Source organism: Ostrea edulis, chromosome 5, assembly GCF_947568905.1.
Source record: "Ostrea edulis chromosome 5, xbOstEdul1.1, whole genome shotgun sequence".
NCBI classification, from domain to species: domain Eukaryota; kingdom Metazoa; phylum Mollusca; class Bivalvia; order Ostreida; family Ostreidae; genus Ostrea; species Ostrea edulis.
The window spans coordinates 86,750,372-86,763,858 of record NC_079168.1 but is presented as its reverse complement, the minus strand read 5'-3'; the positions used below and the strand labels follow the sequence as shown (position 1 = coordinate 86,763,858).

Genomic DNA, 13,487 nt, shown 5'->3' with positions numbered 1-13,487 from the left:
AAATATGTCATATAATAGAGATTGGGGACTGCGTTGGGACGAATGAATGCCATCGTTGGAATGTTGTTTACGTCCCGTTGGGGAAGTTTTCACCCCCGTAAATTAGATCATCCGCTAATAAAGGTAACGACCTGGCTGATTAGATGAACTGTCCTTTGAAGATTTCCGGCGGAAGTGCAATAGGTAATACGGAATACGGAATATCGTAACCATTATTTCGTCTCCGATTCCGTCATGGTTTTAATATTTAGTATGCCCAACGAGATCACATTTTCTGCGTTAACTTGGGTAACCTTCAATAGACGAGCACCCAGTTATTACTAATTATTATCAGATTTAGTGAGCTCAGGGACAGTTAGGCGTCGATTTTGAAAGTTGAGGGGTGGGGAGCAAACGGAGAAAAAATTTGTCATTATATAATATGTAGAATTTCTTTTTAGCAAGAAAAGCAATTCTGCCCAAACCCCAAAATCGTACACTCAGTAGGGAGGGGGGGGGGGTGTATTCTTTAGTACATGTACGTGTTCAATACTTGCATTTCTACTACCTCTCATCGCCATTATAACAAGTGACCAGCTAATAAATCGATCTTTTCATGTACGAAACAACATTGTATATGATAATAACACGATAAGAACGTCTCATGTCAAGAAAACGGGTGGGTGGGTAGGTGGGGGGGGGGGGGGTGTAGTAGAAGTTAGGGAGAGGGGGCTACATGTTGAGTTCTGTATGTACGTATCTGGGGATCGATGCATAAATTGTGATTATTTATATCATTTTATTGCGGTTGGTTGTTTTAATGACTCGAGAAAATAAATCCCATTAAGTACATATCCACATACGTACATTGTACATAGACTCTAGAGGAAATACTTTTTTTTTAGCTTCGTTTTTAAACATCAGAAATTTAATCCAATAACTCATGTTTTTGGTACTAGGACATTCACTAGCTGCAATAATGTAGCCCTCTCTGATTTTCTTTTTTTTTTTTCTTTTTTTTTAGGGAGAGGGCTACAACTCCTTAGGATCTCCGTAATGGTGCAAATGCGGGAGTGATTCACTCCCGCAACATTTGCGCTCATTCTAAACATTTCCTGACTTTCTTTACGTAAATAAAATGATATTCTATGTTTCTTAGTCAATATATAAATTTACAACCTGCAACTTAAGATTTGTGAGGCTCTTTTCTACCGTTTTCAACAATTTCGATCAATTCCAATTTCTCGATTCATATTTGTGCGCCATGTTTGATGTACTGAAGTTTCAACTTCCGATTGTCAAGTCATTTGCATATGCCATATAAGGTAGTATTTACATCAATGGACAAGTATGGAGGCGAAAGCTATTTCGTCGGTATTGAAAAGGTTTGAATTTAATATCAAGTTAAAAACCAAACAGCAGAGTGTAAATTCTTTCTGCAACAATATGATTTTCCTTTCTTTGTCGAAGTGGCTCGAGTAACTACATTTTCGCGCTGATTGTCAATGTTTAGGTTTTTCATTAGATCCACCTACGAGATCTCGCGATAACAAGCATGGCGGAGCAAACGAAGAATTTTGCATGCTGTACATTATATCTAATGAAAAACACCTTTATCAGACATGCCCGAGCACAAAGTTGGTACTCCTTTTGGTGTAAACAACATTTGGGACTAATACACAGAGTTTATTATCGGTTATTCATAAAATTATTTTGCACCATTACGGAGATCCTATGGAATTGTAGCCCTATCCCGAAAACGTCAGAATAAAAAAAAATGGATAGGACTACATTATTGCAGCTAGGACATTCACTAACAACATTCTGCAAAATAGCTTACAAACCAGGTAGATATTTTTGTATCAGAAATGAGTCGTCTTTAGCCCTCACTATTTTGTATACAAGAGTTGCCCAAGTGATGCTTAGTTTTCGTAACTTCTTTTTCTGAAGAGTTCCAAAATTTTCTAGTTCCGATATCCCGTATAGATGCAGCCATGTAGAATCGTGGTTGGGGTGGTGGTAGCGGAATACATCGTACAATATAAGATAATAAGCTTGAACTGATGAATAATAGAAATCTTAAGTTTTTTAAAGTTACCTTTTAATCCATTTTGGTTTTTTATGCTTCAATTGGTTATTCCTAGTCAGGAATTTTATCTTATGCCATTGTGAAATCAACTTCTCTTGCTCCCCCCCCCCCCCTCCCCCTTGAATTGTTCTTGAAAATTATAGTACTTTCTACGTGGTGTGTGTACAAGAATTCGATAAATTACATCAATTGAAGATGTAGTTAAATATACCATGATTATGTAAAATTCTGGATAAACTTTATACATTATCAATATTAATTTTCTTTATATTGATTTTTTATATAATTATTCTTTGAAGTGAATGTTTTGCGGGATTAACCTGTTGGGAGCTCATCGCGGGTTCTGACGGCGCAGTGGTTTTTTTTTTTAAATATATATAACGCTAATTAATATTGCACTTTTAACAGCAGTTGGTCCGACGTATTTCTGTCCTCTATATATATTCTATTTTTAGATGTCCTAACAGACAGACAGGTCAATCAGATTCGTGCAGACAGTCCTTTCTGTCAGTGTAATTGAATAATGACATGAAAAGAAAACGTCTGGCTGACTATCTATAAGGTTTCACGGAGATGTGTGCCATTTTTAGGACATGCACGACGTGTCTGCCAAATTTTAAAATTATCTTTTCATCTCGATAGGAAGACTTCTTGTATGATTTCCGAAATAGATTTAAATTTTATAGTGCAGTAATATTACCAGGAACCTATATACTTAGTATATAGGTCCCTGATATTACCATACTTTGTATATCAGATTGGGTAATTCAGTGGCTAGATCACCTAGTCCAGGGTTTGAACCCCGATTGTTCCAAATATTTTTCTCAAATTTTTTGCTATACACTGAACTCATCCTTCTTGATCAATCGCGAGTCTCGTTCAGAACAGATGTTGTTTTATTGCCACATATTACACTCGATTATTTCAACATGTAGATGCTCTCAGGTTTTTTTGTTTACATGTAGTTTTAGTGCTAGTTTGCATTCTCCTTTTATTTAGTTAGTTTTCATTTCATCTATGTAAATATTCTGTCATTCATATTGTTCATGTCGTTTTTATTGCTTTATATACATGTATATCCATATTTCTTTGACCTAGTATCTACATTCAGATCCGACACGTTGGATGATGAGTGTTGATGGTTTGTGTGTGCGTGCGTGCGTATTCATTTATATTCTTAGGAGTATATGAATATTGCTTTCATGTATTTACACATGTACACTGTGATTGCAAATCACTAGCAATATCCACATACTACTTGTGTAGATTTTTCTATACTTATTTCTGGATGATTACACACACACACACACAGATATATATATATATATATATATATATATATATATATATAATTATATATATAATTATATATATAACCGTCTGTAATACATAAATGCTGACTTTACATTTTTACCTTGCTACAACCAGAAACTATCAACATATGCGAATTCTAAAGCAGACATGTTAATATATCCCATTCTACAACTGCGTGCATTGATTGAATTGATGTGCGCATTAATTGAAGTTTACTTTCTTCGATAAATTGTAGAGCGCATCAATTCAATTGTTGATATCATCAATTCATTTGAAGGGAGTCACAATTCAACTACATGTATAGCGCCATCAATTCAGCAGAATAATTAATGCTATCAACAATTCAATCAATGAGCGCAATAATTCAGAATATTGAAGATACAAGTACTGGTATCATTGTTTGAAGAGATCCTTAATTGAATTGTTGCACGCATCAAATGAATTGATGACATCTTTAATTCAATTATTGTCCAGGTTTTCTGTCTTGTCAATATCGAAACAGCCGTACTGATATCGTTTCAGCAACAATTCAATTAAAGAGATTATTAATTAAATTGTGGATATGATGAATTGAAGATATATCTACTGATATAGTTGATCTCTCTAAAAGAATTATTGCGCACATCAATTAATGATTTAATTAATTAAATTGAAGAGAGCAATAATTCTATTATTGTAAGCATTAATTGAATTATTGCTCTCTTCAATTGAATTTTGAAGACATCTTTAACGATTAGAAGAGGTCTTTTACTGAAATGTTGCACACATCAAATGAATTGAGATCTTCAAATAATTAAATCATCAATTATTTGAGTTTATGTTAATTTGGCACTCCATACAAGTTCTTTTGTAGAAGCAATATACAAGTAGGACGCAAGTGAATTGTTCCTGAAATGTCACGAAATATTAAAATGTATTACTGAAAAACGTCGCACATGTCCTTAATAACAGAATAAAGGATACCAGAAATGTTGAATATTAAAGTTTTCAATCAAACAACTGAAAATTTATTAAACAGAGACATTCCTTAAACAAAAACAAGGATATTTTCTCAAATTCAATTTATAACACACCTGTGCACACTGTGAATGCTTTCAAACTTGGAAACCAACCCTTACATTTTGTGTACCACTGTGGCCATTCAAAACATAAAAAAATGCACTTAAAATTAGCACCTTGATGAAAGGAGTGGAAAGGAATTTTCTATCTACATGAATCTTAACTGTAAACGGGGTCTGGCTTTCAAGGAGATTTTTGGGGGATATGAAGGGAACATTTTAGCAGATAAAGATGAAAGTACATAGTATGTACTGTACAGGGCCTCTTCCACAGCACTGTGACAGCAGGAAGGTGTTTTGTAATACTTGATAATACTGTAATTATACATCATGAGATCAAAATCTTTCTTTATCATTGAATGTTCTCTTCTAGAAAGGTTGTATTATTACAGAAATATTATACATTTCTACACAATTGATCACTCTGTACTACTAATACACAGAAGACCTAGTAAATGTATAGATAGAAGATCTGTATTGCATATTTGTGTCCATTTTAATTGGAAACTGGACTAGAATTCATTTTGTCATCATGTGACTACACAAATAACAATGGTCCTGATGAGCTTAGAAACACACTTTCTTACAACGTCAAGAATCATTAACAGCTCAGTGTTTGATACAACTTAGAACTCACACACTGACTTTCATTTTTGTTGTAGAAAATATCAATCACTCATCCTACAGATATCTGCTCACTGATGTCACTTCCTGCCGGGGAATTTCCTGTCTGGGTCAAGAAAAAGGAACTTTTCTTTTTCTTTGGATACCTTTTACTGGTGGTACTAGGGTACATTGGAATCTCATTAATATCCTTAGCTTCCTCTTCAAACGCTACACTAGGGATAGGTGTTCTTAACGATGTCTCATTCTCCCGTCTAATTCTAGAAGTAAATGAGGATTTCTTCCTCATTCTGTGTGACCCTTTATAAGCTGTCATGTCATCAATAGAAATATGATCCTCATCGGTTTCCACTAAAGTCTTACTACTTAATTGACTCTCTCTTGAAGCAAGTCTGGACGGCAATCTGGAGTTAATGCTTTCTCTGGAGGCTAAACGTGATGAAAGACGAGAATCATTTTCACCTGGTGTCAGACGGAAAGGGAGCCGTGAGTCATTGCTCTCCCTAGAGGCCAGTCTGGAAGCTGCCCTAAGGGCCTGAGTCTCGGGGGGTGCACTTTTTATCGTGTGGGGGCCAAGTTCCTCTGGAAGATCATCAGACTCCCAGTCTGAATCAGTTAATATGGTGGCCCCTCTCTTGCCTGTCTGTCTGTCCTCAGTTTTTCCAGCAGAACCCAGTCCTGAGTCTCGGCTTGCACCGGAGACTCCTCGTGTCTCCTCGTCTGAGTCTCTGAGAGCCTCACTTTCACTGTTCCTGTAATGATTCAGTCCTTGTGATAACTTCCTCAGGTTCTTCATATCCTCCTTATCTTTGCTGTACTCCTCCTCCAACTTTTTGGTTCCCCCGAGACGCTTGATTATTGACTCTTTCTCCTTCAGTTCTTTATTTAGTTTCGTGATCTGATCTGTCTGCTCTGAGATTTGATTGGACAGTTCCAAGACAATTTGCATTTTGCCTATGTCAGGTGTGCTTACATTCCCTTGTGGTCCAGCTCTTGCTAGTGAGTCTAAATGAGAAGACATAACATAAATTTATTTTCTAACTAGTGATAACATATTTATATTCTAATAAGGGATACAAACTCAGATTATTTGACAGGAAAAGAGAAAATGCAATGGACCTTGGGATTCAAACCCAAGCCCCTAAATCTCAAATCAGGTGCTCTACGAACTGAGCTATCTGATCACCGCGATCAAACCCGTCTGACCGCTACATTCCTCCCTCCTTAATTGTCTTCACACCTTAAAAGACATCAACCCAGGATCTTTATCCCCTGGCAGGCATTATCACCTGTTAAATCAGCTATCCAAATCAATAGCAAATTACTGATCATTCATTTTGAGGGTTGACACATTGCTAGTGTAGATGTGCAATTGCAGAGAGAAAGTATGCACATTAAATCAAATATGTGTAATATACAATGTAGGAAAGGGGAAAATTGTTAGCTGGACAGGAAATCGAACCTGGCCTGGGACCCCTGCATTACTGGTCAGGTGCTCTAACCACTGACCTATCAACAGTCCATATAGGCCCTAACTACTACACACACACAAATTTTCTTTGCCCTTGAAGACACACATTCATGATTTTTTTTCCCTGACAGGACTTTCACTTGAAGTCCAGGAGTGGTTAACAACACCAACTGTAGTATAGGAAAGAAGAACATTTGGGCTGGACCAGGAATCGAACCCCAAAACCCCTGCATTACTAGTCAGGTGCTCTAATAACTGAGCTATCTAGGCCAATATCCACCGTATATATAGCCCTAAATACTATATGTAAGAGACAGGTCTTAATTAATTAGCATGTTGAATATATGCAGTTTGGGATTACCATGAGTAACATCTCTTTCAGACATTGTTAATTTGTTATTTATATTTTGTTGTACATGTACACACCTTCCAGTTCTCTGTTCTTTTCTGACAGCCTTGTGATTTCATCTTTCAGTTCAAATAACTGTATTGAGGTCTCCTGCTTGGCTTCATTAAGCTGTGTAGTCAAGGCCTTTATTCTCTTCTTATACCGAATTTTCTATTCATAATATAGATGAAAATAGATTCAATACAATGTCAAATTGTAAAGGAAGGCTAAAGATAATAAGAAAAAAGAAACACCCCCTACCCCCCCCCCCCCCCCCCCCCCCAAATTCACTACAACTAAATATGGTACATGTATTATATGTACTAGTAAAGGGGAATAACTCATATAAGTTTTTAGGTAAGAATACAGAAAAATATTTCTTTTTTCCTATATTAGAATTTGAAAAGAAATTTTCTAATGAATTTATCCTCTGAGAATTTATGCAACTCTTAAAAATAGTTATGGTGTAAAAAAAAAAATTACATTATCTATAGAGGCAGATTTATTCTTAATGTGTATATCAAATCAAAATAAAATCCTGGAGGTGTAAAACAATAGGTGTGTGGTTTTTATCCATGCATATTTACATGATCAATAATCAGGTAAAAGTGACTCACAGTTTTATTAAATTCCTGTGTCTGTTGTTTTTGTTCTTTCTCCAGTTTCTCTATAAACTGGTCCTTGGCATTCAGAGTTTGCTGGTAGTCCTCGGGCTGTTCCTGTATCTGGTAACATGAGTTGAGGTACTCGAGGCGTTCCTCCAAGACCTCTACCCTCTCCTGGAGGTCCAGGTTCTGGCTTTCTGTCTCTGTTAGCTATGACAATGAACATGAATTTCATTTAGTGATTACACTAAAACATGGTTACAACAAACACAGTTATAATAAATCCATGCTTACAGTGAAGTGATCTTCATTCCCTGTAGTTTTAAAACCTATATCATGAACTTATTGGATATAACAAATCATGCTTACAACAAATCAATATTGTTTGTCTCTAGCTCTTAGCTATAAGCATATTTTACTGTAAAATACATTAAAAAAAGAAACAAGAGGCACACAGGCCTTATCGGTCACCTGAATACTAGTGAAAAAGTATCACTACTTCCATGAGCTATGAAATCTAGAAAAAAAATTCCTGTTCTGAATACTAGTATCTAAGCTAAATTCTAATGTTCAGCAACGGTATAAAACAAGATGTTTCTTAAAACTTTAAGGCTTTAAATAATAGGTGTATTAACATTAAAACATCTGCAAGTATGCATTTGGATTTTATACAGTATCAGCAAACTTACACATAAATACTATATACTAAGTTTAGCCCTACCCTGGGGTCAGAACCCTTACTCTGGGAATCATCAAATTTACAATTTTGGTAAAAGACTACCTGCTCTATCCATTTAGTTTCAATTTAGTATAAATAGCACTAAATTAGATGTTATTCAAGTGTTTTACACATAAACACTACATAACAAGTTTGGCCCCACCCTGGGGTCAGAACCCCTACCCCGGGGATCATGACATTTACAATTTTAGTAGAGGCCTCCCTGCTCTACATCACTATGCATTTAGTTTTTCTTACACATGTGCAGTTCTAGAGAAGAAGATTTTTGAAAATTGGTCAATTTTTGGCAGTTTTTGCCCCACTCTTAAGGCCCCAGGGGTGCAGTAGTCCTGAAATTTACAATTTATGTCCCCCTTGTTCCAAATATGTTTCATACATGATTTGAAAAGAATTGGAATGATAGTTATCAAGAAGAAGTTAAAAATGTCTATTGTTAACACATTTCATAACTGACCATTTTGGCCCCACCCCGATACCAAAACGCCTACCCCTGGGATCATCAAATTTACAATTTTGGTAAAGGACTATCTGCTCTTTCCAAATATCTATTTACTTTCAATTTAGTATCAATAGCACTAAAGAAGATGTTATTTAAGTGTTTTACACATAAACACTATATAACAAGTTTGGCCCCACCCTTGGGTCAGAACCCCTACCCCGGGGATCATGACATTTACAATTTTGGTAGAGGCTTTCCTGCTCTACATAACTATGCATTTAGTTTCTCTTACACGTGTGCAGTTCTAGAGAAGGAAGATTTTTGAAAATTGGTCAATTTTTGCCCCACCCCTAAGGCCCCAGGGGTGCAGGAGTACTGAAATTTACAATTTATGTCCCCTTGTTCCAACTATGTGTCATACGAGATTTTGAAAGAATTGGAATGATAGTTATCAAGAAGAAGTTAAAAATGTCTATTGTTAACACATTTCATAACTGACCATTTTGGCCCCACCCTGATACCAAAACACCTACACCTGGGGTCATCAAATTTACAATTTTGGTAAAGGACTATCTGCTCTTTCTAAATATCTATACTTTCAATTTAGTATCAATAGCACTAAAGAAGATGTTATTTAAGTGTTTTACACATAAACACTATATAACAAGTTTGGCCCCACCCTTGGGTCAGAACCCCTACCCCGGGGATCATGAAATTTACTTTTGGTAGAGGCCTTCTTGCCCTACATCACCATGCATTTAGTTTTTCTTACACGTGTGTGGTTCTTGAGAAGAAGATTTTTGAAAATTGGTCAATTTTTGGCAGTTTTTGCCCCGCCCCTAGGGCCCCAGGGGTGCTGGAGTCCTGAAATTTACAATTTATGTCCCCCTTGTCCCAATGATGCTTCATACCGAATTTGAAAAGAATTGGAATGGTAGTTATCAAGAAGAAGTTAAAAATGTTGAATTGTTAATGGACGATGACAGACGAAAACCAATTGCAATTGCCAAAAACCGAGAAATCATGCACAGCATCAAATAAAAAAAACTTTGAAGAATTGCACATGTTGGATTATTTTGTTTAGGAAATTAGTATTCAATTATAACTGCATTTATAAATTTAACGACTAAGGTCAGTAAATTTTAAGTCGTTCTTTGCATGTAACCAGTACTTCAAAGGATGCACTCATTTTTTGTGTGCTTCGATAAAATGGTAAATCCTATTTACCTGTTTCTGTAAACTTTTCACCTTGGCCTGTGCTTCATCAACCTTGTTTTCATTATCATGGACATGAGTTTTAACATCAGTGTTGGTCTCCTACATTTCAAAAATAGATTCTTCAGTTATAGTCGTGCAATGTTGTTGTTTTTTTATCTAGATTTATAGATCAATCAAATGACACAAAAAACATGTTCTACAATTGTATTTAAAACATCAAATCATTGTCTTTAAAGTATCAAATGGCATAATAATTCAGTTTTATCCACTCTAAGATGTAGTATATGGAATTCTCCATATTTATCTATACACTAATACACTCACAGCACTTTTTATTAACGATGGATCGACTATAAAAGTTTAACAGTACCATGTAAAGTATACATAGTTATGTAAAATATGATACTTGTCACATGATATGTATTGAATATTTTTTATAGATGTAATATCAAAAAATGATTTTTATAATTACTGTTGCATTCCTTTATGGGTCATATAAAAAGAATAACATCATGGATCTTTACAGAGCTACTGACCTCTACCATTGATTTCTGTTTGAAAAGAGATGGTGCCACTCGAGGGGATGAGGTTGTACTGCTCAATGATTGACTCCTCTTTAACTGGGTAGATGGACGGTGTTGAGCTGAGACAGAACAAACCCGTTTGGTTTCTCTGCCAGTTTTTGGCCTAAAATCAAATTATATTGTAAAAGTTTATATTGATAACACAACTGACAAGAACTGCAGATCAACATTTCAACTGTTCTGGTGTTGCCAGGAAACTCGTGGCTTTGAAAGTATGCTTTCATCTACTGGTGCACACCTAAAATCTCATGATGTGCAGATAATGTTCAGAAGCCCCTAAAACCATAAACACCATTAATTCACTATTTTTTGTTTATTTGTTTGAATTTAACTGACGGTAGAGCATGGATAAGTAATGCTCCAGAGCATCGTGACATGGGTGATTGACTTCGATAGGTTGTGTGGTTGTTTAATGTGATGTCTAACCAGCTGGTTGGCAAGTATGACAAATTTCTTTCACAATATAACTGGCAGAATTACTGAGAAAATGTATTCTTTACAGATTTTATACTGCAAATAAAAAACATATTAAAAAGTCAGCACCCATTGATGATTGATGTTAAAATTTGGCTAAGGAATGTTGCAGTGTCTAATACAACACTGTGATTTGATAAAGATTTTATGCCCCATGGGTCCAATTAATTTCTAGGGAAAAAAAGTTTTAGTCATTAGGTTCGAACAAACCTGCATCAAAGGTAAACAACATTGGCTGCATCCATTTAATTACCAGTAATTATGAAACAGCATTTGACATCACAGTTTGAGCATTATAGGGGCATTAAGGGCTTGTAGTTTAATACTTGTTATATTTCTTTTTAAATTTCAGTAATCTGCACCACGATATCACACAAGTAGAATACAATTATAAAAAAAAAACAATGACAAATTTAATAACTTATTAAGCTATAATCGTCTTACTATTTGTGTCGCATTGGCACAGTCGCGATTTGGTCATGCCAGTACACGTGACAAACCAAGATGCATCCATCACTCTGCATTGCCGTGAACTTACCGAACATCATCGCCATCTTTATTTCCTTGCTCTACTTGAAAGGAATGCACCTGACTTGATCGACTTGAACCAGATCCCATTTTAAAACGACGACTGTATCATAGTCACATAGAATATACGAGTCCCAAAACACAGGAACGCGCCATTTGTAAACAAGGGCATAGTTACATTTTGACTGGTTCTTATTGCCGCGTGAAATCAAAGGCCACCAGTTTAGTATTCAGTAGGTCGTGCATGGAATCTCAATCTATATATTAATTTATATAAATTATATAAATATAAATTTATATATAGATTGAGAACATAATGGATATAAATTTATATAAAGGGCCGAGACTGAGGACATAATGGATAAGAAGCCCCTGTGGATCAAGCTAGTTTGTGTAGGCATATACAAGGGCCCCGGAAGGCATTGTAAACAAAAAGAAGTATGATTTAAACATTATTTCACATAGAAACTCAACAATAATGCTTATTATCAGTGGCGGATTGAAGGGGGCGCAGCCGACGCCCCCCCCCCCCCCCCCTAAAATTTTCAAAGTTAGGTAAACCGTGGTCTCTTGCTTAGAAAGACATAAACGATAAAAGGAGTAATATATTCTTCTGTAATATATTTTTGGAGAAATGAATGACAAAATCTTTTGATTTAATGAATCACTATTATTAGGAGAATTAACATATTTTCCAAAACCCCTTAAAATTTGCTTCATTTTATTAATTTCACCTTATCAAATATCATAGAAAATAGTGAAAATTACGACATAGGAGACATATTTCAAGCCCTATAAAATCTGTAAAATCCAGGAGCCCCTGACCCCCTGCCTCATAAAGTTGACCCCCCCCCCCCCCCACACACACACACACACACACATATACCTCACCGCAATTCCTGGATCCGCCCCTGATTATATAATCATAACCAGACACCATTGTCTCTAATGTTCATGATAAAATATGATTTAATCTAATTAAAATCAGACTTCTTAGATCCGCGCCGTATACTCTGTTGTAGTGATTGTGAGCGTATTCTAGGATCTGATTTTAATTAGATTGGTTAATTTGGATTTTGAATTTCGAATCTCGTATTTTGAATTTCGAATCTCGAATGAGCCTTATTATATTATAGCGATTGTGAGCGTGTCCTAGGATCTGATTTTAATTAGAATTGAATATGATTGTTCTTTATATGGTAATACTATTCTCTTTAGAGAAATCGAGAGGCATAGCCTTCGATGAAGGCTATGCCTCTCGACTTCTCTAAAGAGAATAATGGTAATACATGAATATATTGTATTCATACATTTAAGTTTCTTTTGCATTGAACAACGTATTATTTTTAAAAGATAAATTCCCAAAATCTACATGCACATGAAAATACATAATTATGCTTACACATTGGTTCTTTTACAGGCTGTTTTCAATAATAAATTTTCCAAGCAAACATAAAATTTCTTTACTTTCATTAATAAGATCCATAGGCGTCAAAACAGAGAAATTCGAGTTGATTGTTGAGATGGTTGAATCCATTAATTGTAACCTCTCATTGTTATATTTTGAACAAAATATGATGTTCGGCTTCAACCTCCTGCATATCACATTAATATGTTGACGGTGCTACCGTTTGAGTGAGCGCAGCTTCATGTATGTACATATTTTGTAATGTTCATGCTTTGATCAGGTTCAATTTAAACAATATCTATTTGCCAAATACTCATTACTTAAGAAATGAAACTTATAATTCTTTGTTTGATGCATGTATCAAACGAAACATTGGACGGAAAACTTCATCAATGCGCGTAGCGCATTGATGAAAAAGTTTTCCGTCCAATGTTTCGTTTGATACATGCATCAAACAAAGAATTATAAGTTTTATTTTTTATCATTTAATTATGTTTTTAAGATAGAAAAACAAATAGTTTCTCATCAAAAAGCTTGAATTAACGTTTCTGAAATGGCGCGTAGGAATA

The 13,487-nt window shown here is 35.3% G+C and overlaps 1 protein-coding gene across 1 annotated transcript; it reads right to left on the bottom strand.

Annotated features, from left to right (window-relative positions):
* Positions 1 to 4,355: 4,355 nt before the first annotated feature.
* LOC125651898 (myosin-9-like) lies at positions 4,356 to 11,732 on the bottom strand. Its single transcript, XM_048880744.2, has 6 exons — positions 11,521 to 11,732; positions 10,461 to 10,611; positions 9,934 to 10,023; positions 7,541 to 7,738; positions 6,962 to 7,094; positions 4,356 to 6,069 (listed from the first exon to the last, which is right to left on the bottom strand). The coding sequence occupies exons 1-6, from the start codon at positions 11,598 to 11,600 to the stop codon at positions 5,117 to 5,119; spliced, it is 1,605 nt and encodes a 534-aa protein (XP_048736701.2). The 5' UTR covers positions 11,601 to 11,732; the 3' UTR covers positions 4,356 to 5,116.
* Positions 11,733 to 13,487: the final 1,755 nt, after the last annotated feature.

What these genes read in the sequence shown, in the direction of transcription:
- LOC125651898 (XM_048880744.2), bottom strand. Translation starts at nt 11,600, where the DNA reads ATGGGATCTGGTTCAAGTCGATCAAGTCAGGTGCATTCCTTTCAAGTA. An exon ending in TGAAAAGTTTACAGAAACAG is followed by an intron (nt 7,739 to 9,933) that starts GTAAATAGGATT and finishes TCATTGTCATAG; the next exon opens with CTAACAGAGACAGAAAGCCA. An exon ending in CACAGGAATTTAATAAAACT is followed by an intron (nt 7,095 to 7,540) that starts GTGAGTCACTTT and finishes TATTATGAATAG; the next exon opens with AAAATTCGGTATAAGAAGAG.